Source organism: Echiichthys vipera, assembly GCF_963691815.1.
Source record: "Echiichthys vipera genome assembly, chromosome: 5".
Classification (NCBI taxonomy): Eukaryota; Metazoa; Chordata; class Actinopteri; order Perciformes; family Trachinidae; genus Echiichthys; species Echiichthys vipera.
Genome location: NC_139830.1, coordinates 34,135,665 through 34,158,854, shown reverse-complemented (window position 1 = coordinate 34,158,854; position 23,190 = coordinate 34,135,665). Strand labels below are relative to the sequence as shown.

The 23,190-nt window shown below is 42.7% G+C and overlaps 1 protein-coding gene across 1 annotated transcript in view; it reads right to left on the bottom strand.

Annotated features, from left to right (window-relative positions):
- usp32 (ubiquitin specific peptidase 32) overlaps positions 1-23,190 on the bottom strand; it is a 111,627-nt gene that overhangs the window by 66,065 nt on the left and 22,372 nt on the right. The window contains exons 2-3 of the mRNA XM_083913803.1: positions 20,808-20,935; positions 14,839-14,944 (exon numbers count right to left, since the gene is read on the bottom strand). Of these exons, the coding sequence (XP_083769929.1) occupies positions 14,839-14,944; positions 20,808-20,935 (234 nt within the window). The remainder of the gene's footprint in view (positions 1-14,838; positions 14,945-20,807; positions 20,936-23,190) is intronic.

Below are 23,190 nucleotides of genomic sequence, written 5' to 3'. Positions count from 1 at the left end.
ATTCTTAAAAATCGCACCAAGTTTTTTTAACCTTTTTACAGAGCCCTGAATTGTGCATCTGATTTTTTCTAGCTTAAGAAACACCATCACCTCACGGACCCAACGTGGGATGGAGGTGTGGTTGATTTCCAACCAAAAAGGATAAGTAATGTTGAGAACACTATGAAGTCTGAATGATGTTTTGATAGCCCGCTGTTGCTAGGGGTAACCCCGAATACTGAGGTAACTGCATCTGGCTCGATTCTTTTTTTTACAAAAAGAGAATGTATTGAAAATCTCTGGGGCCTGATGGCATCTAAGGGCGAACTAACACTGTCCATCCGTAACGTGCCCAAGCACGTTTCACAGCTAAGTCTAGTTTGTTTGACCAGTGTGAGTGCAACCGTACGGCACGCATGCCGGCCATGGCCCGTTTGGGAGAGGTGGGCTTTTGTAAAGCACGAGCACGAGGCCTACGGCGGTTGTGACGTCATTTTATGTGCGCTTTAGGGGTGGAACGGTTTATTAAAAAATTACGTCCCGTTCGGTACGCATGTCACGGTTCGGTTTATGAGGTGCAACGTAGGCCTTCATGACCGCTGTGCTCTCTCGTATCTATCTCAGCGCTACGTCTCAGCGCTACGTCTCAGTGTATCAAATCCCGGCGCGCTGGGAGACTTGCTCCAACAGCTCGCTAAGCTCTGCTCTGTTTGTTCGTTTCTGTCTGGTAAAATCCGTGGTTAAATCACCACATCAATGTCTCTTTCTACTCTGAAAAAGGAAAAGTTGTCACAGAAAACCGTCAGTTCACCAGGGAATGGACAGAGAAGTTTTTGTTTCTGTCACTGTGAAGCCTGTGTTTACTCTGCAGCCATATCTGAGTGTAAAGAGGATAAGTTGATTAGGCATTTTCAGAAAAATCATGCTACTCTGCATTTATGTTATGTTCATTTGTGTCAGTCCAGTTTTTGATGAATAAACTAATGTTTCATATGTACTTGTAAGCCTGGTAAAGTAACTAGTAACTGAAGTAATCAGATAAATGTAGTGGAGTAAAAAGTTGAATATTTCCACTGATTTGTAGAGGAGTAGAAGTATAAAGTAGCATGTAAATAAAATACTCAAGTAAAGGACAAGAGCCTCGAACTTGTCCTTTAGTCCAATAATTGAGTGAAAACCTCTGGTTAACAGGTTTGTTCATTCAACAAGGATTGTTTTTTGACAAGCTTGTTGCACTTTGAGGCCATGACTAATATTTACATTAATAAAATAAAGACAATATACTGTATGTACTCCTATCTAACTGTATTGTTTTACAATATCCATAAATGTGATGCTCATATTTTTCCAGCCCCTCATTTTGGATAATTTTCGTCAACCAGCCTAAATTCCAAATTAATTGAATAGCCCTGATTTAGCCTTTATTCAGTCATATCAGTGATTGCTGTTTGTGCGTATTTTAGTGAAAAAAAACCTTTCTTAATCTTTTCTAAGATTTGATAATGTAAAAGTGTTTATATTCTCACCTAGAAGGCAAACAATTGTTTACCTTTTTGCCAACTAAATGTATAAACGCGTAAATGTAGCAATGTGTCTCCTACTGTTTCAAAATCTCACTTCAGTTTCATTTAAGATTGTTACAGTAATCCCTAAGCAAGCTGCCTTATTATTTCAGTTTTTGCATGATTGCATGACATGTCCTTAAGAATATGTGATTACATTTTTTTTAATTATTAGGCTACATATCTGATACATGGTATTTTTAGAATCTAAAAGAAATAGAAAAAACAACCGAACCGAACCGAAAAACTGTGACCCGAAAACCGTGATATGAACCGAACAGTGGATTTTGTGAACCGTTCCACCCCGAGTGCGCCTGTTCGGACATAGAAAAAAGAAGGACGGATCATGTGGGGGCTTTTAAAACAATGGCGGCCAAAGGTTCACGTTGGTGTGATGCGGAGGTGGAGTGTTTATTGCAGATTTGGTCAGATAACATTTTTCAGAAAACAGATGGACAAGACGCACAAAAACTCTGAGGTCTATGGAAGAATTTGTAAACAAAGTGAGGCATCGCGATGACGTCCATCAATGCGTGTGACGTGTGACGTGTTACGGCGTGATGACGTATAGGCAACAAGAAGCATTCGCCAAGGCCCAGGTAGTGTGAGTACAAACGGGCCTGGCCCGCGGGGGAGAGGGAGGGGGGGGGACGGTACCCTAAAGCACGGGGCACGGTACGGATGGACAGTGTGAGTGCGCCCTAATGCAGTTTGGATCTGAGCCAGGGTATATCTAGGCCAGTCTGACTCTACAGAGGTGCAGGCGGTTGAGTATCTTAAATTGAACCAATCCGTGCCTAACACAAATTGAGGATGTATGTACTCTTTTGATAGCTCTTTGCCAGGTTTCCTCAGAAAGCTCCAAGCTCAAGTCTTCACCCAACTGCTCTTTCAAATGGTGAAGAGAGTTACCTCCCATGTCTTGTAAAATACTGTACAACTGAGACACACAGCCTGGTATGTGGGGCTTAAGCTTCAGACATTCAACTAGTGGGCAGGCTGGAGGTTTGTGCAGGAATGATGAAAAATATGTACGAGTGAAATTGCGTATTTAAAGGTACCTGAAGAAATGGGACTTAGGGCGCACTCACACTGTCCTTCCGCACCGCGCCCCGGGCTTTAGGGTACTCAGAGCTTTTCTTAAGTAAATGTAGCACTACCACACTGGAAATACTCTGTAAGTAAAAGTCCTACACTCAAAATTTAACTTAGTAAAAGTACAAAAGTATTAGTATCAAAATATACTTTAAGTACAAAAAGTAGTCTTTATGCAGAATGGGCCATTTCATATTTTGTATAATTATGAATAGATGAATGTTAATATCACTTTAATATTACAGCTGATATAGGTGGGCTAATTGAATTTACTTTATATACTGCTGTGTAGCTTAATCTATAACAGTATATGGTATTTAATTTGTTGATAATTTTTTGTATTAATAATCTGAATATTAAAAAGAACTAAAGTTTCCAAATGAATGTAGTGGAGTAAAAAGCACAATATTTCCTTTGTAATGTAGTGGAGTAGAAGAATAAAGCAGCATCAAATGGAATTGTTCAAGTACCTCATAATTGTACTTAATACTTTCATGGCTAATAAAAATCTGGCTAAAAGATCATGGAATAATTGTGAAACATGTCTGATTTGTGATGGGAGTGACAGCTGACTGAAAAGATAAAGCAGCAGGATTAATTAGGTCCGGTCTGGACCAGGCTAACAGCACAGAATAAATCTCCATGGTAACTTAGGTGCCTGGGCTTTCATGCAACCGGATCATGGATGAAGTCATCCAGGATAACCAGAATATCCCGGCTTAATCCCTTATCTAGGTTTCATGCAACAGCCCCCGGGAGTCAGTTCCCATCAGAGAGAGCTGAGGAGCATGGTCTGATAAAACACATTTCCCCAGCATGGTTTAGGCTGCATTCAGACACACATCCGGCATTTGTGGGAGTGTCACTTAAATGGCCAGTTCTGTTGTTTTCTTTTACCCCCTAATGTAGCACAAGTAGACTTTATATTTTTTCACAATTATTTTTTTCTCTAAGATCGTTCTTATGATTTGACATTTCCCAGCTCATTTGAAGGAAGCTTTATTTCACAGAGAAAGACAGAAAGAAAAGAGCAGGAGGGAAACAATCAGCTCTTAGTTAGTGTTTAGGGTTAGCTGGAGAGCATCGGTAGTCCAGGTATCAGGTTTTGTTGTAGGTTAGTTTCCTCTTTAAGTGGTTTAGGGGGGATGAGCTGGGTACCACAACTCACTGTGTGTTTGGTTCAGTGGCTTCCCCATCTTTTGTTCTTTTTGGCTGGGGTCTCAAATCCCTTTTGTTTATTTTCTTTGAGTAAGATGATAATGAAAAATAAAGTCTTCTGGTTTTCTCCTGATAAAATGTATTGGTGTCCTTTATATGTTTCAGTCTCCTTTGAAACCTTTGTTTAAAGAGGGTGTAACATGCCTGTTAAAAACCAGGAAAAGCATTTGCTTGGAAAAAAAAAAATGTTCAAAAGTTTGGGCGAGTTCAGCAATAACAGTGCAGTATTTTGTATTCTGAATTTGCCCCACTGGCTGTGTAGGAGCTAAATATTGGATTTGTGTTGAAATATTTTTTTCTCCTGAGCACTAGGGGGTGTATTGTTCAGGCTGAAGCTGGCCAGTTCAATTCAATTAAATTCAATTTTATTTATAGTGCCAAATAATAACAAAAGTAATCTCAGGACACGTTACAGAGTAGGTATAAACCACACTTAATGACTTATTTCTAATTTACACAAACCCAACAATTCCCCCATTGAGTACAGCAGCAACGAAAACCTTCCCTATAACAGGCAGGAACGTTGGACAGACCCAGCTCTGTGTAGGGCGGCCATCTGTCTGCACCAGTTGGGGAGGAAGAAGAGAGAAAGAGAGAAAAGACGGACAGATGGACAAAGAGAGACAAAGACAAACAGACACTTCCAGAGATGCAAGCAACCACAAAAGTGACTATAATAATAGTTAAAGTAATGTAAATATGAATTATATGTTATGACAGTTAATACAGCAGAACAGCAAGAAACAGGCACAGCCAAGGTGACAATATGATAATGACAATAACAATTGTAGTGGTAAATATGAAGTTGAATTAGTAACATGCATTGATGAGACATGAATGATAAGACAGACAGGATAAAAGCACAGAGTATCAGGAACAGTATTATCCCCCAGTAGTCTATGCCTATAGCAGCATAATTAGGCATAACAAAAAAGAAAAAAAAAAGGGAAAAGGAAGCTTTTCCGAAGCCTTTGGTGGACAGCTGGGCAGTAAGGGCGCACTCACACTGTCCTTCCGCACCGAGCCAAAACCGTTTTTTCAGCTAAAGCCTAGTGCTTTTTAGCAGTGTGAGTGCACCCGCTCCGCGCATAACTGCGGACAGCGGGCCGTCCACGGCCCGCCTGAGAGAGGTGGGCTTTTGTAGAGCCCGTTCGCACATGTACAAGCACGAGCGGGCGCACGTGTACGAGCACGAGCACGAGCACGAGGCCTACGACGGTTCTGACGTAATTTATGTGCGCCTGTTCGGACATAAGGGGGACCATGCGCGGACATTTAACAACAACAACAATGGCGGCGAAAGGTTCACGTTGGTGTGATGCGGAGGTGGAGTGTTTACAGCAGATTTGGTCGGATGAAAATATTTAAAAACAATCGGACAAGACGCACAAAAACTGCGAGGTCTATGGAAAGATTTGTAAACAAACGCGATGACGTCAATCAATGCGTGTGACGTGTTGCGGCGTGATGACGTATGGACAGCAAGAAGCATTTGCGCGAGGCCAAGGCAGTGTAAGTACAAACGGGCCTTGGGCGCGGGGGGAGAGGGAGGGGGGACAAGTACCCTAAAGCCCGGGGCGCAGTGCGGAAGGACAGTGTGAGTGCGCCCTAAGTGGGCTATGGTCTGTGCGCAGGGTGAAGTGTTTTCCCCAAAGGTAAGTGTGCCGCCCAGTTGACCGCACACAGGGGCTTGGAGCAATCAGATCTTTGAGGTGAGGAAGAGCCTCCTGAGCAGCATCAGTATATTTCTGCATTTTTCTTCAGCAGACCACAAAGGGGTTCCACCAGAGAAGCATAGCAGGGAATTAACTTTGAACACCACCCTGTGAGGCCTAGGAAGGACTGTAGGGCTGTGGCATCACAAGTGGGAGGAGCCTCTGTTATGTCAGTGACATGATCTGGGTTGGGACGGATGCCTGAAGCAGAGACAATGTGGCCTAAGAAATAAGTTAATTTTTCAGGCACTCCACATTGAGTTTCAGTCCACTGTCGTTCAATCGGTGCAGTACAGCTCTGAATTGTGTCTCAAGCAGCATAGGAGTATCAGCAAACACAATAATATCGTCTAAGTAACACTGTACACCATCCAAACCTGCCAGAATCTGTGACATCTCCTGGAATGCACTTGGGGCTGATGCAAGACCGAATGGGAGCTTAGTGAACCGAAAAAGTCCATCACGAGAGATAAAACCAGTAAGGTCTCGGTTCTCAGGGTGCAGAGGTACCTGATGATATGCATTTTGCAGGTCAATAGAGGAGAATATTTGTGCTCCTTGTAGCTCATGAAACACCTCCTCAATATGAGGCAGTGGATGGCTGTCAACAACCACAGCCTTGTTGGGCTCACGTAGATCTGGACATATCCTGAGCGGACCCCACTTGAAACCCATGGTGAGGAGTTGATGCGTTCAATGACACCGTCCTTTTCTAGTCCCCTGAGACACTGCATAACAAATGGCAAAAGGCAGACGACGTAGCTTTTGCTGCACAGGCGGTATTCCAGGTCTCACAGTGACTTTGTGAACAAATCCAGTAACTGAATAATAATATGTACTGGGACGTGCATTTTGTCATGTATGTCACCGTCAGTTCCAGACAAACTAGCACAGGTATAGGTTTCTTTGTGTATGTGGGCAGTGTTTTTCTGGGCTTCAGGAGAGGGCTGTGGCTGAAGTGAGTCTTGTGCATGTGCTCTGGGAGAAAAGAGATACAAGACCCGGTGTCCACCATCAGATCAGCAGTAATTGTAGGGCCACCTGAAGCCTTTAGGGAGACATTGCACATTAATTTACTGCTCAGTGTACTTGCATCATCTTCATCAACTAATAGACCTGTGTGCTCCTGCACACTCTGGCAAAATGTCCAGGCTTATTACAATGTCTGCATGTGACTGATTTGGCTGGGCACTTGGGGTAATTTGAAATGTGTGTTGAAGAGCCATATCTGTAGCATGTCTTACCAGCAGCCGTTGAGCCGTTCAAGGCAACAGTCTTTGGGGTGGTCTGGGAAAGTTGGGTGGTTTGCTAGTTTTGCTTCCCTCCACAAAGAGTAGTCCCACGAACCATGCTGACAACAACCTTAGCTGCTCCTCTTGAAGACACTATCGTTTAAGCTTCAGCAACTGCATTTTCATTCTGAGCAGCAATTGTCAAAGTCTTTTCGAGTGTAAGTTTATCCTCAAGCAGCAAGTGCTCTTTGAACCGTACATTGGACGTTTTTTCCACCATTTGGTGTCTTAACATGTTCTCAGATATTGTCCCCAACTCACATGTAACAATTAGCTTCCGCAGGGCAGCTGCATACTGAGCTGTGGACTCACCAGCTCGTTGAGCTCTCTGGCGAAAATTATTCCCCTATGCAACGACATTCAATTTATGTACAAAAATGTCTTTAAAGCCTTTAATGCAGCTTCGTAGCAATCACCATTTGCTGGCAGCGTGTAGAAGATTCGCTGAGCCTCTACGCCGACTGTGGGTATTAGCAAAGCACGCTTTCTCTTATTCTCCAAGTAGTCGGCCAAGTACATAGCTATCAAACATGTGAATCCATGCTTCGAAAGGCACCATAGGCTCACCTATGCTTTGTAAAAATGCATGAAATGGCGAAATCCCAAGCAGAGCCATCCTCTGCGCTTATATGTTATGTTGTAAAAAAACTGAAAAGGAAGCCAGCAGGCAAGCTAATCAAGAGGCACGGTGTTTACTTCTAAGGAGTCAGGACAAGTGCAGCGTATACTCAGAAAGCATGAGTTACAAGTAGTGACAGTGCCACCTACTGGCATGATATATTTGAGCAGGCACACATGTATATACCACAAAAATCCGCTGAGGGATTACCAGAATCTGTTGAAGGTCCACGACCCACAGCCTTCTTTGCAGAGCTGCTCATGGAGGTTTTCGATTTCCTTGAATCACCGCCGGAGTGTGACAGGGCTCACCGCACACTAGCTGAGAAACGGAGGCCGGGGCAGAGACCACAGCCAGTCATCATCCGGCTGCACAGGCACCAGATAAAGGAGAAAATCATACGCGAAGCCCGCACCATGAGAGGCCAGCTACAATACAGAGGGTCTCCCATCGCCATCTACGAGAACTACACTCCGGAGGTGGTGGAACAGCACCAGAAATACAGAGAGGTGATGTCGAAGATTTACAACTTGGGCTTCAGACCCGCGCTGCTGTTCCCTGCGAGACTGGTCATCACAATGAGCGGAGCCAGGAAAAGGGTCACCACGGTCACCAAGGAGAATGCCTATATAACATCCACCCGCACAGAGGTGCCCTGATGACCGCCGGAGAGCTGTTGATTTCACCGCAGACGAGCCGCTGTCATGTTGTCTGGATAACCGTGAGTTGGTGTGGTGCTGACTGTGTCGCTGTGCTATAGCAGCCCCGGACTGACCGGAGTTTATATACTTTATATTATTTTTAGACCGCCACGTTAACAGTTAAAGTCCTGGCAGGCTACAGACTTTCTGTCTGTTAAAGTTTTGAACAGAAATCGCTAAGTGGTCATTTTAAAGCCCTGTGGACATGTTGACTTGAGGTCCGGTGTTTTTTGATGCTTTTTAAATTCCCGTTTCTTCATCCTGTTTTTGTGCCTTCTCACACTGTTATGTGGATTTAGTTTGTCTTTGGTCGGTCTTCGTGCCAAGCACTGGAAGCTTGTCTGCATGTGGATTTGAGATCGTTATTATATATTTATTTCAAAGCTTTATTTTATTATATTTATACTTTTTATCACCCTCCGCCATAGTGTTATCTGAAGTATTCTTGTTATCTGTTTGGTCAAAGGGCTTTACTGAAGCCTGACAATTTTTATAGTATGTGCAGAGGTGACCTGTATCGATACAGCGTGCATTCTAACGCAGGGTGGAGGGTTTTATAAACACATCCTATTCATCTGAGCTGAGGTAGAAAAATACCCTCATGGCCTGTCTGCCCCAGGGCATCTTGGCACCCTCTGCTGACTAATTTAATGTCTGTTCTGGCATAATTACTAATACTATTTCTAAGTTTTATTCTTACTATTATTCTCATGTGACTTTAAGAGGTCAAACACTGTTTGTTTAGGGAGGAGACCCCGGGAGTTCAGTTTAGTGGTTAGTTTAAGCTAGAGAGCTCAGAATGTGTTTTTTCTATGGGAGTAGCCCTCAGATTGGTCACATTGTTACTGTCTTGTTTTAGTTCTGCTTTATGTGCGTTTGGGCCTTTTTTTTGTTTTTTTACCCTCCCTCCCCATTCTCTTCCTCCACTACTTCAGATTACTTTAAGGTCATGCAGTGTCATTCTAACTTTTTATTATTGTTCCTATGGCTAATGCTGTAAAGACAGGTACTGGAGTGTGTCTGATCTCCTGGAATACTAAGGGAATAAACAAAGCGATCAAAATAGGTAAGGTCCTGACACAGTTGCAGCACCTTCAGGGGGATGTGATGTTTCTGCAGGAAACACATCTTAAAACAGCCGACACCAAACGTATTAAGAGGGCATGAATGAGCCACTTATTCCACTCCAAATTTACAGATAGAGTTAGAGGGGCAGCTATCATCATTCATAAAAGGGTCCTGTTTGAGCCGACAAATGTAATCCTAGATACGGACGGCCTCTATGTCACTCCAGAACGCCCACCTGGAACGATGAACAGTTTTTTGCAAGGCTATTCGCCAAAATCTCAAGCGCTGACAGTCATCGCATTAATATAGGCAGAGACTTCAATCTGGTGCAGGATGTGACTCTTGATAAATCTTCTCCTATACAGGTTACGCTATCCAAATCAGCACAAACAGTAAAATCATATGCATCACAGTTGGGAATTTCTGATCCCTGGAGGTTTAGAAATCCCCATGGGAAAGCTTCTCTCCTTTTTTCCCTACACCACACATTCTCCCAAATTTCTTCTTACTTGATAACAATCTCCTGGACTGTGGGAATGCATATGAATATCACCCAATAGTCACTTCTGACCACGCTCCTACCACAGTTGACATTATTTTTCCACCTCTCCATCCCCCCCTCTATATAAGAAACAGCTACTACTACATTCAGAACACAGCCTCTTAATGACACGCGTAGTGGTGAGACAACTACGACAATCCAAACAAAACTTTTTTGATCAAGAAGATAAGGCAGAGAGACTCCTGGTGCAGCAGGCCCACGCATCTAGTGCTTTCAGACTAATCCCTAAAATTCAACTACCAGACGGTAGTCACACTTTTGATCCAGTGATGATCAACAAGTCTTTTTCTGATTTTTACACCGCATTATATACTTCTGAATGCAGCCCAATTACTGCAGCTACCCCCAACCCCTGAGAATGCTTAACGTACCCTCAGATTGATATAAACATCGCTAGGGAGCTCGGTAGACCCATCTCTCTGTTGGAGGTGCAAGGAGCGATCAAGTCTATGCAGAACAAGAAATCTCCTGGTTCCGATGGTTTTACAGTTGAGTACTTTAAGGCATACTCGATGCTGTTAGCTCCCATCCTTGTGTGAATGTTTAATGACTCCTTTACTGAAGGCAGACTGCCAACGACCTTGTATGAGGCATCTATTTCATTGCTCCTAAAGAAAGACAAGGATCCTACTTCATGTGGCAGCTACAGACCGGTCTCACTTTTTTTTTTTTTTTTTCTTTTTTTACTTTATAAAAAATATACATTTTATTTCAGCATATTTTTTTTTTTTAAACACATTTTATTGTTTTTCAAACATAAACAATACAAAACACAGAAACAAACCCCCCATCCCACCCACCAGACAGCAAATGTAATACAAAGTTAGACAAGAAGAGAGAAAGAAAAAAAACAAAAAAGAGAAAAAGAAAAAAAAATAGTTACATTTACCAGTGCTGTGATATTCATAACATTAAAATAAGTAAGTAAAATAACTAAATAAAATGAAATATATAATTAAATGATCAGAAATACAAAAAATAAATAAAATAAATAAATAAATAATGGAAAATAAATAAATAAAATACATGTAAATTAAATTAGATGAAATTAAATTTAAATGAAAAATAATTACAGTTCTGGTTTGATTCCAGTCAGTACCTAACTACGAGTTAAGAGTAAACAATCATCAGTAGCCTATTGTCCCCGCACAGGGGGAGTCCTATTCCACTCAGAAAACTGTCTGCCCATCATTAGCAGAATTTTCAGATCTACAGGTATATAATCTAAAAAGGGTGTCCAGACTTTTAAAAATAACTCATCTTTGCCCTTCACAACAGCTTCCAACCTTTCATGAGGGAGGGTATTAAAGATCTCTCTATACCAAAAGGTGACAGTAGGTGGAAGAGGTTTGGTACAGTTTTGCAGGATACATTTTCGGGCAGCAAGAAGGAGCTTTTCAAAAAGCTTATAATGTGATGCAGTGAGATGTAGGTCCCTAGAGGGCAGGCCTAGGAGGAAAACCCCTGGATCTTTTTTAATTTTTATCTTAAATATACCACTGAGTACCTTTGAGATAAGTGACCAGAATCTGGAGATCAGTTTACATTCCCAAAAATAATGAAAGTATGTTCCCCTTTCCAAGTTGCACTTGGTACATAGAGGAGAAATGGAGTGGTCAATTTTATTTAAAATAATAGGAGTAATATGCAGCCTGTGAAGTATCTTGTACTGAGTTTCTCTTAACCGGTTACAGGTAGTTGTAGACTTGATCAGGTGTATAGCTGACAGCCAGTCATCTTCTAGATATTCGTTGTTCAAGTCTTTTTCCCATCTATGTGAGATGTCTGGTAAAAGGTAAGTGACAGAAGAGCCCAGAAGCGAACAAAATTATGCTATAAAATGTTTTCTATTTTTGCGCTCTAGGAGAAATCTCTCAACATCACTATAAGAGATGTTGGTAGAAAAAGAGGCGGTCTGTGAGGACGGTCTCACTTTTAAACGTAGATTGTAAGATCCTTGCTAAGGTCCTCACCCTCCGCCTCCAAAGTGTGATGTCATCGATAATTTCACAAGACCAGACAGGCTTCATATAAGGGACATCCATTCTTCAACACCAGAAGGCTGCTCAACATTATATTCTCACATTGATCGGACACTCCTGAGGTCGTAGTGGCGCTAGATGCGGAAAAAGCCTTCGACCGGGTAGAGTCAGGCTTCCTAGTTTATATTTTGGAGAAATTTGGCATTAGAAATTTGATTCTAATTTTATTATTTGGGTTAAGCTTCTGTACGAAACCCCCTCTGCATCTGAAAACACTAACGGCTGAATCAGTTTGGACACCTATCAGGGTATGAATTGAATATTCAGATGAATGAGTTATTCTTTGTCAACAACTTGGCGAGATCACTCTCACAATCCATATTCCCCTTTAAAACAGCTGACGAGGGGTTCAGGTATTTGGGGGTGTTTATCACCAGCTCCTCCAGGGACCTTTTTCAAAAGAACTTCCAGCTGCTATTGGATAAATGCAAGTCAGTCTAGATGGGCAGGCCTCCCCCTGTCCCTTGCAGGCCGGGTTAATCTTATTAGTATGGTCATTTTACCAAAGTTTCTGTACATCAACACCTCCCAATTTGTCTTAACAAATCGTTCTTCACTAACCTAGACCAACAACTCAACGCCTTTATCTGGCAAAATAAACCAGCCCGTATAAAAAAAGCATATTCTTCAACTCCCTAAACCTGAAGGTGGACTAGCACTCCCTAATTTCTGCCACTACTTCTGGGCCTGCAACATTTTATATTGGCTCTGCGGTGAAGTTGCAGACGCCTGCCCGCCATGGGCTCATACTGAGATAACATCTTCCTCCTGCTCTTTGTACTCTACGAATTGCTCACAGCTCCCCATAACTGCCCATAAGGTCTCATCCAATCCAGTTGTCGTCAATGCCATTCAAATTTGGATCCAGTTCAGGAAGCAGTACGGCTTGCAAAGGGCTTCGTTCCTTGCCCCAGTTTTGAACAACCATGCGTTTCTCCCTTCCTGCATTCCACATATGGTCAGCCACAAAACTCTTAAGGACCTGTATGAAAAAGGGGTTTTTGCGTCCTTTGCATCTATGACGGACAAATACAGCCTGACTAATAGCCACTTTTTCTGTACCTTCAAATGAGACATTTTATCCAAAAGCAATTCCCACATTTTCCGAACCGCCCCCCTGAAGCTGAGATGGACAAATTCCTGATTTTCAACGTACAACACAAAATACTGATATCTCTCATTTATAATAAGATTGCTCTTCTGAGCCCAGTCCCCACTGCCTCGCCTAAAAATGGGCCCATAAGCACTGGCTGTAAGCTTTATCAAAGAGTTGCAGTAGTCCATCCTAGAAGTAATAAATGCATGGACTCGTTTTTCTGCACCTTTTTGAGACACAATGTTCCAAATTTTCGCAATATTACAAAGGTAAAAATGTGCAGTTCTTGTCGTTAGATTAGGCTAACTTGCTAAACTCGATGGACTGGTCGCCGCGTACCCTCCCGTACCCTCCCGTACCTGACTATCTAGGTCCCGACAACCAGCACAGAGGGAATGCGCTGTTCCACGGGCTGCCTGGAGGTGCGCCGGCCTGCGGCTGCTCCTAACTGAGACAGAGGGGAGAGATCAGGTTGGACGAGTGGACCCCAGCTCCTTGGCCGGCAAGAGCCACGACCGGCTGGATGGATGAATCCCGGGGACGAGCTGGAGCGCACACCCAGGGAAGGTAAATCCTGCAGGCTTAGGACGTCATACCTGTTGGTACCAGTGGTAGATCCGGAGGTGAGGGGGGCAGAAGACTTGGGCTCGGCTCCCTGGTGATGGAGCCAGTCCATGGCAGAGTGGTGTCTGCGGCCGTCATGGTCCGGTCACCAGCGCCGGAAGCCCTAAGATGTGCGACAAGTTTCGTCTGGGTTGTGGCAACGGTGGAGAGATCCAGGAGGATTTTGTCCCTCTCCCTGAGGTCAGAATTCAGGCCAGAGACGTTCTCCCACAGTTCTGAGAGGGTGGGGGACACAGGACTTGCACACGGCCATCATATCTGCAGCCTGTGCTGGGCATCCGTCACCCCAGGACACTGGGGAACAGATCCGCAACACCTGTGATTAGCACTGTCGCCTCACAGCAAGAGGGTTCCTGTTTCGAATCCCGGCTACGGCCCTTCTGTGTGGAATTTGCATGTTCTCCCCGTGTCTGCGTGGGTTTTCTTCGGGTTCTCCGGCTTCCTCCCACAGTCCAAAGACGTGCAGGTGTTAGGTTAATTGATGACTCTAAATTGCCCGTAGGTGTGAATGGTTGTCTGTCTCTGTTTGTCTCTATGTGCCCTGTGATAGACTGGCGTCCTGTCCAGGGTGTACCCCGCGTTACGGCCGATGTCAGCTGGGATCGGCTCCAGCCCCCCCATGCCCCAAACAGGGAAAAGCGGTTGAAGATGAGTGAATGAATGGTTCATTGATTTAAATGAGTTAGCCTTTTATTTAACAGAAACAATATGACCTTTTATCTGTAACAACTGAAGTTGTTTACTGTAATGTTAGAGTCAAAATAGATGTTTTGTTATTTGTAATTTCCTGCTTGCTACTTGAGTGTAATATTTGGAACAGCTGAAACTCTAATTTCCTTTGGGATCAATAAAGTTTTTATCTATCTATTTATCCATCTATTCAAATGTTGATTTAGAATTCGAATGTCAACATCTGAAACATCTAAACTATCTACTGCAACCAGAAGTTGCTAAAGTATAGGGTTGATAGTCATTACAGGTTGGTTTCTTTTTTAAAGCAAAAGCAGATAAGGTTCACGGATGGTATCCACCATGCAAACTGACATTAACAGAAAATAAAAGACTAAAAAAAGATCTGAGTATTTTTTTGTAAACCTGTTCTCTGGTAATGATGGTAAAATATGGATATTTGCAGTTTATGGTTGGATGTGTTTTTTGGACACATTGATTTATTTTTTTCAAGATTTCAAGTCAGACAGTTCAGAGATTGCTGTTGGCTGGAAACATAAAAAACAGTGTGACAGAAGCACTAAGAAACTACTTACACTTGGCCTTCTCCTCATCGCGACCTCTGGTCAGAAGCACCAGACCCACAATCAGATTGTTGAAGTGCAGCCCTTTAGACGAGCCTCCAAATGAGGTGTAAATCACCTAAAAACACATGAAATACACAGGACAATGTGAAAAAATGGACACCTCATAATTACCTCATCTTCACACTTCCGTTAGCAAAAGTCTATCAGCACTGACATGAGGGAAATGTGTCTCAGCTCAGAGGAGATTTTATCATCAGCTGTAACCCGTGCATCTGAGTGTTTCCTCATTTCCACATCAGTGTAATTGTGTTTCACACAGACATCATCATTAACACCTGTAACATCTACTACAGGGGTTAGAACTATTGCCTCACAGCGAGAGGGTTGCTGTTTCAAATCCAGGCTGGGGCCCTTCTGTGTAGAGTTTGCATGTTCTCTGGATTCCTCCCACAGTTCAAAGACGTGCACGTGTAAGGTTAATTGATGACTCTAAATTGCCCATAGGTGTGAATGTGAGTGAGAATGGATGTTTGTCTCTATGTGCCCTGTGATAGACTGGCACCCTGTCCAGGGTGTACCCCGCCTCACGCCCGATGTCCAGCCCCCCCGCGACCCCAATAGGGACAAGCGGATGAAGATGGATGGTTGGAAAATCTACTACAATCCAATAAAGCAATTAAGATGACCTCTGTGCAGAAGTTGAAATAATGTGAAGCCCATAATGATTTAATGTGCTGAGAGTGAGAGGCTTTGTGTGAGCACACGTTCGGTTTCCCAAACACATTATTTACGCTTTGACTGCACAACAGTGGGCACACTGGCAAATGAGTTGTCACATTATAAGATTACTTTGTTTGTAAGTAGACATATTTGTTCAAAAATTTTGTTTTTGATTCAAGCATAATCTCTTTCTGTCTTTATTTCTTCTCCCAAGCCACATACTGGCTGAAATTAGGGATGGGGAGAGAGAGAAGGCAAGCAATAAACAAAGCTAAGCAGCAACTGAAACTATCTCAATTTAGCCCTTATTTCATTTTGTGTTTTCCCCAAATTAAAAACAGAGGCAGATCATATTTCAATCCCTTGCTGGTTCTGAGTGAAACAACGCGTTGGATATATCCTCATGGTGTGATTAGACAGGGCAGCAAGCCTCTGAGAAATGAGATCTGGAAGTCCAAAAGTATTGAAAAACTATTTGATGTGATGGATCCTCAGGGTAGATAATAACCTACAGTGCATCCGGAAAGAATTCACAGCGTTTCACTTTTTCCACATTTTATTATGTTACAGCCTTATTCCAAATTGTATTAAATTAATCTCTGGCCTCAAAATTCTACACATAATGCCCCAGTATGACCACGTGAAAAAAGTTTTCTTGAGAGTTTTGAAAATTTATTAAAATTAAAAAACAAAGAAATCACATTTACGTAAGTATTCACAGCCTTTACCATGAAGCTCAAAATTGAGCTCAGGTCCATCCTGTTTCCACTGATCATCCTTGAGATTTTTCTACAGTTTAAATGGAGTCCATCTGTGGTAAATCCAGTTGATTGGACATGATTTGGAAAGGCACACACCTGTCTATATAAGGTCCCACAGTTGACTGCATGTCAGAGCGCAAACACCAAGCATGAAGTCAAAGGAATTGTCTGCAGACCTCAGAGACAAAATTGTCTCGAGGGACAAATCTGGGGAAGGATACAGAAAAATATCTGCTGCTTTGAATGTCCCAATGAGCACAATGGCCTCCATCATTCGTAATTGGAAGAAGTTTGGAACCAGCAGGACTCTTCCTAGAGCTGGCCGGCCGTCTAAATTGAGCAATCGGGGGAGAAGGGCGTTGGTCAGGGAAGTGACCAAGAACCCGATGGTCACTCTGTCAGAGCTCCAGCGTTCCTCCGTGGAGAGAGGAGAACCTTGCAGAAGGACAACCATCTCTGCAGCAATCCACCAATCAGTCCTGTATGGCAGAGTGGCCAGGCGAAAGACACTCCTTAGTAAAAGGCACAAGGCAGCCCGTCTGGAATTTGCCAAAAGGCACCTGAAGGACCCTCAGACCATGAGAAACAAAATTATCTGGTCTGATGAGACAAAGATGGAACTCTTTGGTGTGAATGCCGGGCGTCATGTTTAGAGGAAACCAGGCACTGCTCATCACGAGGCCAATACCATCCCTACAGGCAAGCATGGTGGTGGCAGCATCATGCTATGGGGATGTTTTTCAGCAGCAGGAACTGGCAGACTAGTAAGGATAGAGGGAGAGATGAATGCAGCAATGTACAGAGACATCCTGGATGAAAACCTGCTCCAGAGTGCTCTTGACCTCAGACTAGGGCGACGGTTCATTTTTCAGCAGGACAACGACCCCAAGCACACAGCCAAGATCTCAAAGGAGTGGCTTCAGGACCACTCTGTGAATGTCCTGGAGTGGCCCAGCCAGAGCCCAGACTCGAATCCGATTGAACATCTCTGGAGAGATCTGAAAATGGCTGTGCAAAGACGTCTCCCATCCAACCTGATAGAGCTTGAGAGGTACTGCAAAGAAGAATGGGCAAAACTGCCTAAAGAGAGGTGTGCCAAGCTTGTGGCATCATATTCAAAAAGACTTGAGGCTGTAGAGGCTGCCAAAGGTGGTTCTACAAAGTATTAAGCAAAGGCTTTGAATACTTATGTAAATATGATTTCTTTGTTTTTTAATTTTAATACATTTTCAAAACTCTCAAGAAAACTTTTTTCACGTGGTCATAATTGGGCATTATGTGTAGAATTTTGAGGACAGAGATTAATTTAATACAATTTGGAATAAGGCTGTAACGTAATAAAATGTGGAAAAAGTGAAACGCTGTGAATACTTTCCGGATGCACTGTACATTTGTACAAGCCAGTGTTGTTCACCCCAGTGAGAATGAATAGAATGGGCTCTGGTAGACATACAGATGGACCTTTTATCATGTGGTGGGGTCATGTCCAGTACTTAAAGCCCAGGGAGATAAAGTGACCCTTTTGCTCAGGCTCTTCTTTAGCCCTCACAGTCATCAGAGATCCCCTTCCGTGCCTCTTTAACTACACACCTCAAAAACTCTTGGTCAGTACATCATAAACAAATTTTACCATTGGCTGTATTGAGAGCCTAGAGATTGCACTGCAGTGTTAAAGTGTAGATCTATGGGACAATGATCAGTGGCTCAGGTCCTGTCTTGACATGCTGGTAATGGACAAACCTCAATCTGTTTAACGAAGAACCTTCGGAGTGGTTCAAGGTGGTTGAACAGAAAATACCACAACCAATTGTGACTTGACTTGTCTTGACCTGGGATTCCATTACTAATGCCTGTAATCCATTGAGTACAATAAATCATTGAACTCTTCCTGCTGCCTCCTCATCTGTTCTGCTGCGGTTTGGGTGCAATCCAAGATAGACTTGGTGTTTGAATAAGTGTTGCTGATATTAGTGAATATTAAAAAAGAAAATTTTTTGACTGACTGATTAAGCTCAGACTTTCTTTGAACTGTCAGAATGAGCAGCAGCCATGTTGCTGCTTGAAGAGACATCTTAGATTTGGACCGCTGTTACCTCAGTAACTGCTGCCATGGTGACAAAGGAGAAGAGGAAGCAGATGTGCCTATAGGAATAAGTGCTGTAGGGTTCAGTGGTTATTGGTAAATGCAGTGTTTCCCCTACCATTATATTAGGGGGGCACCCCCCCCCCCCTTCGGCACCCCCTGCCCCCCTTGAAAGTCAAGTGAATTTTACTAATTGTATTTTCTGAATAGCGTCAGATACCAACAGAAGTCATTTAAGGATCTCTTTCCTATAGAACATCTCTATACCTTGTCCCTTTAGTAAACAAACTAAACAGCCTTACGTTATTGATCTTATTTACACGACAGCATGTAAGTTCTGTCTCTACATGGTAACGTGTTTACAATTCTCAGAAAACTCTGACAGCATTGGACATTCACTTGTTTAAATATTGTTTGTTAAATTGTTTGGGAAGACGCTTCACTCCTAACGGGAAAAAACGGAACTGAAACTTATCAGAGATCCTTTATTATTTAGTTTGAGAAGAGGGTTCACTCCTACAAAAAAACAACTAAAACAGAATTAAAGAAACTGAAATTATTTCTTTATTTTGTTGTGCTTGAAACCGAAAAGTCTTTCCATTCCTCTCAAAACTACTGGAAAGTGCAGTCTCAACACAACTCCTCCTCTCTAATAACCTGTACGAAACGTTCCAATCCGGCTTCCGAACCCACCACAGCACTGAAACAGCTCTACTCAAAGTAACCAACGACCTCTTACTCTCTTCTGACTCCCTCACCATTCTCCTCCTCCTCAGCCTCAGTGCTGCCTTTGAAACCGTCAATCCCTCCATCCTCCTCAGCCGTTTGCAATCCATTGGCATCATTGACTCTGCCCTCTCCTGGTTCACCTTCTACTTGTCTGAAAGATTCCACTACATCTCCATCAACAACCACAAATCCCACATTATCCCTGTCTCACACAGAGTCCTCTTTATTCTATATATGCTCACGCTAGGTCACATCATCCGCCACCATGGTCTGTACATCACCACCAAAGCCATTAATCCTGCCATTCTCTCTACGATCACCGACTGCCTCACCGACATCAAAAACTGGATGAACCACAACTTTCTGAAACTCAACAGCAATAAAACTGAAATCATCATCTTCGGCCCAAAATCCATTCTCCCCACCGTCCAGAACTTCTCCCTCTGCATCGATGGTCACTCTGTCACTCCCTCCCCCCTGGTCAGAAACCTCGGCATCCTCATGGACCCCACACTCTCCTTCAAGTCACACATCAACCACGTCACCAAAACTTCTTTCTTTCACCTCCGCAACATTGCATGCCTTAGCTCCTCTCTCTCCTCCTCAGCTGCTGAAACACCCGCCCCCGCCTTCATCACCTCCAGACTCGACTACTGCAACAGCATCCTCCATGGCCTCCCCTCCACTGCACTTCACAAACTGCAATATGTACAAAACTGGACCGCCCGAATGCTCACTCACTCCCCTTCCAGAGGACACATCACTCCCGTCCTCCGTGAACTTCACTGGCTTCCCATACAACAACAACTTCAAGATCTTCCTCATCACCTACAAAGCCCTTAACAACCCTCATACCTGACAGATGTCCTCCAGAACCACTCCCCCACTCGCCGCCTCCGCCCTGCTGACGCCAACCTTCTCACCCCCATCACCAAAACCAAATATCACACCCTGGGGGGCCGAGCATTTGCCGTCGCCGCCATTTTTTTTTATGTGTAAAGAATCTTTGAGTACTGAGAAAAGCGCTGTATAAAATTAATATTATTATTATTAATATTATTAAAAGTGATTTTTTTTGTTTAACTTTGTTCTGTTTTTGTTGGAGAACATTATTTGAACCTTTTGGACAATTATTTAAAAGACATTTTCTGATGCTGATTGTGTCTCTTTGTGTAAAACACTGATTTAAACTGAGTTTGCATTGTGGCTCTGATTATTGATTATATAATTGTGATCCTTCTGTCTGGTGATTTTCACATGCACGCACGTTTTCAAGCCATGACAAAGGCAACAATTAGTCCTGCATGTGTACGAGCACCAGAATATTTATATGTGTCTGTTCCATGCAACGGTCATTTAAAATGATGCCGCTATAGGGTTTGTTGATTTGATGCGGAGGAGGGGGGTTTACTGCAGATTTAATCAGATGAAAATATTCAAAAACAGTTGGTGTGATCTGAGGTGTGATTACGTATAAGCAAGAAGCCATCGTGCTGAGGCTCGGATAATTTCAATTAATGTGCTTGCAAGCGGTCCAGCTGTATGCCAGATGAGCTGCAGACACAAACGTCATAATAACTGACTTAACCAAACCTATTTGTGATGGCTACCTGGACAACATACAGCGTTTAACTGTAACTATCATCATGGTTACTGGTTCGTGCTGAGACGTTACTATGGCTCACCTCTGCAACTTTATTTGGAACTCCATCTCCCAGCACTTCCCTGTAGAAGCACTGCTGGGTCATGTAATAGGTAATACCGCTGGTTCTCTTGAAGGCATCTTTCAGCCGCTTCAATTCCACATCAGTGACTAGAGAGAGAAAGACAGGGAAAGAAAAGTGATTATGAGCAAACTTGGTATACTTTGTTTCTTCTTCATTTACAAAACTCAGCTAAGAGGATCTACAGTCCTACTGTAACTTTGGCAAACTTTCACTATTTTCTAACAAATACAGATCTGCGTCTTCCTGAGTAACCAGTTTTCTCATGTTATTTTCTATGATTTGAGCACTGTAAATCTGATTCCTTCCCCCTCCATTCTACTAGCAAAAGAAGTCTCAACATTTCAAGCATAAAAAATCTTAACTATAGGCAACACTGCATTTGAATGGGGAAAGCAGAAGAATGTTTTGGTTTTTGTGTTTTGGGCAAAACAAGCCAGAAATAGCCTGACAGAATGCAACCTCACAGGGCATTTGTGGAACAGCTATGTAACTGATTTGACAGTCTTGCACACATATTCACATCTTCCATTTCAACATTCAACTAACGTCCTCAGCTGAGCTACAGTTTATAAGAGGTTTACCATGAACCATGGCCTTGTACTGAACAACTTCAAAGTCATCAACACCTCAACACTACTTAGGTGACTTCTGACTGTGCTGTTACAAAACCAAATTATGACTCCAATACAATAGCTGAATAAATATTTCACTGTTGATACTGAAACAATGGCAACCTAAACCTTACCTAAAACATAAAGGTGAAATCATGGAATAATAGAGGACAGAACATTAACTGTCATTTTTAAAACAAATTTGACTAAATAGAAAACTAGAAAATGCGCTCAGGAGTGCACAGAACGCTCCAAGTCATTTGTATTCAGTCGTAGTACATTACTTCATCACCATGAAGTGTTTTCTTGTTTGTTAATTTTAATTGTGTTTTTGACAATAAATTAGTACATGTATAACATTAATGTTATGTCCACAGGGCTGTGCAACATGACGATATGTATCATATGATGATAGAAAAATGTCTCACACACACACACACACACACACACACACACACACACACACACACACACACACACACACACACACACACACACACACACACACACACACACACACACACACACACACACACACACACACACACACACACACACACACACACACACAGTCACACACACACAGTCACACACACACACACACACACACACACACACACACACACACACACACACACACACACACACACACACACACACACACACACAGTCACACACACACAGTCTTCCTGTGTGATGACTTGTGTTTGTACAGAGCTGTAATCATCAGGAGCAACACACATCCTATCGTCCTCTGCTGCCCTCTGTTTAAAGCTTCCTCTTCAGGTCAGAGCCATGTCACAGTGTGCTACACCGGTGCAGACAGATGTCCTTCCTCCACAGAGCTGGGTCTTTCCGACGTTCCTGCCCGTTATAGGGAAGGTTTTCGTTGCCCCTGTACTCTACAGGGGAATTGTTGGGTCTATGTAAATCATAAATAAGTCATAGAGTGTGGTCATTACCTACTCTGTAAAGTGTCCTGAGATAACTTTTGTTATGATTTGGCACTATAAATAATTGAATTGAAATTGAATTGAATTGAACAATTACCTTGCTTGATCTGCTGCTGCAATGAAACACATGCAGCTATATTGTTACTGCATCCAGAACAAACACTGATAGAGTTTTCCAGATACAGCTGCATACTATGCAATGTGCTGTGTGCAATCATCAGCACTGCTCCAGTAGAGAGGTGGACACACGAGTGCTTGATTACGCTGCATGACATGACATAGAATTCATTTAGCTGGCACTTTCATCCAAATAGTGCTGATACATCAAAAGGTCCCCTTACATCTATACATAGTTGACAATTATTAATAACTGAACTAATACATTATTAAAATATCCAAATATATACCATATGATGGTTCCAAATACAGCCAAGCAGCTCTACTAACTGTTTCATATAAATATAGAGAGAATACATTGAGGATTAAATTCAGACGTTGATGATACAAAACAAGCACTTTTAGGACTTAAATCATTAGACTCCTTAAAACAGATAGTAAGCAGGCTGACTCCCATCTGCAGAGCAAGAAATAGATTTGTTACAGCTTCCTAGCCTGGAGTATAACAATGTACCATATACAGTTCATCCACTCACTGAAAAACATCTGTGGGTACATCGGACATGATTCCTCTTTAAACCTTGCATCAATAGTGATGGAAAGGTTACTGCGGAACTATAGTAATACAGTGAAATGATGTCAGCTGAGAGGCTGAGCTCA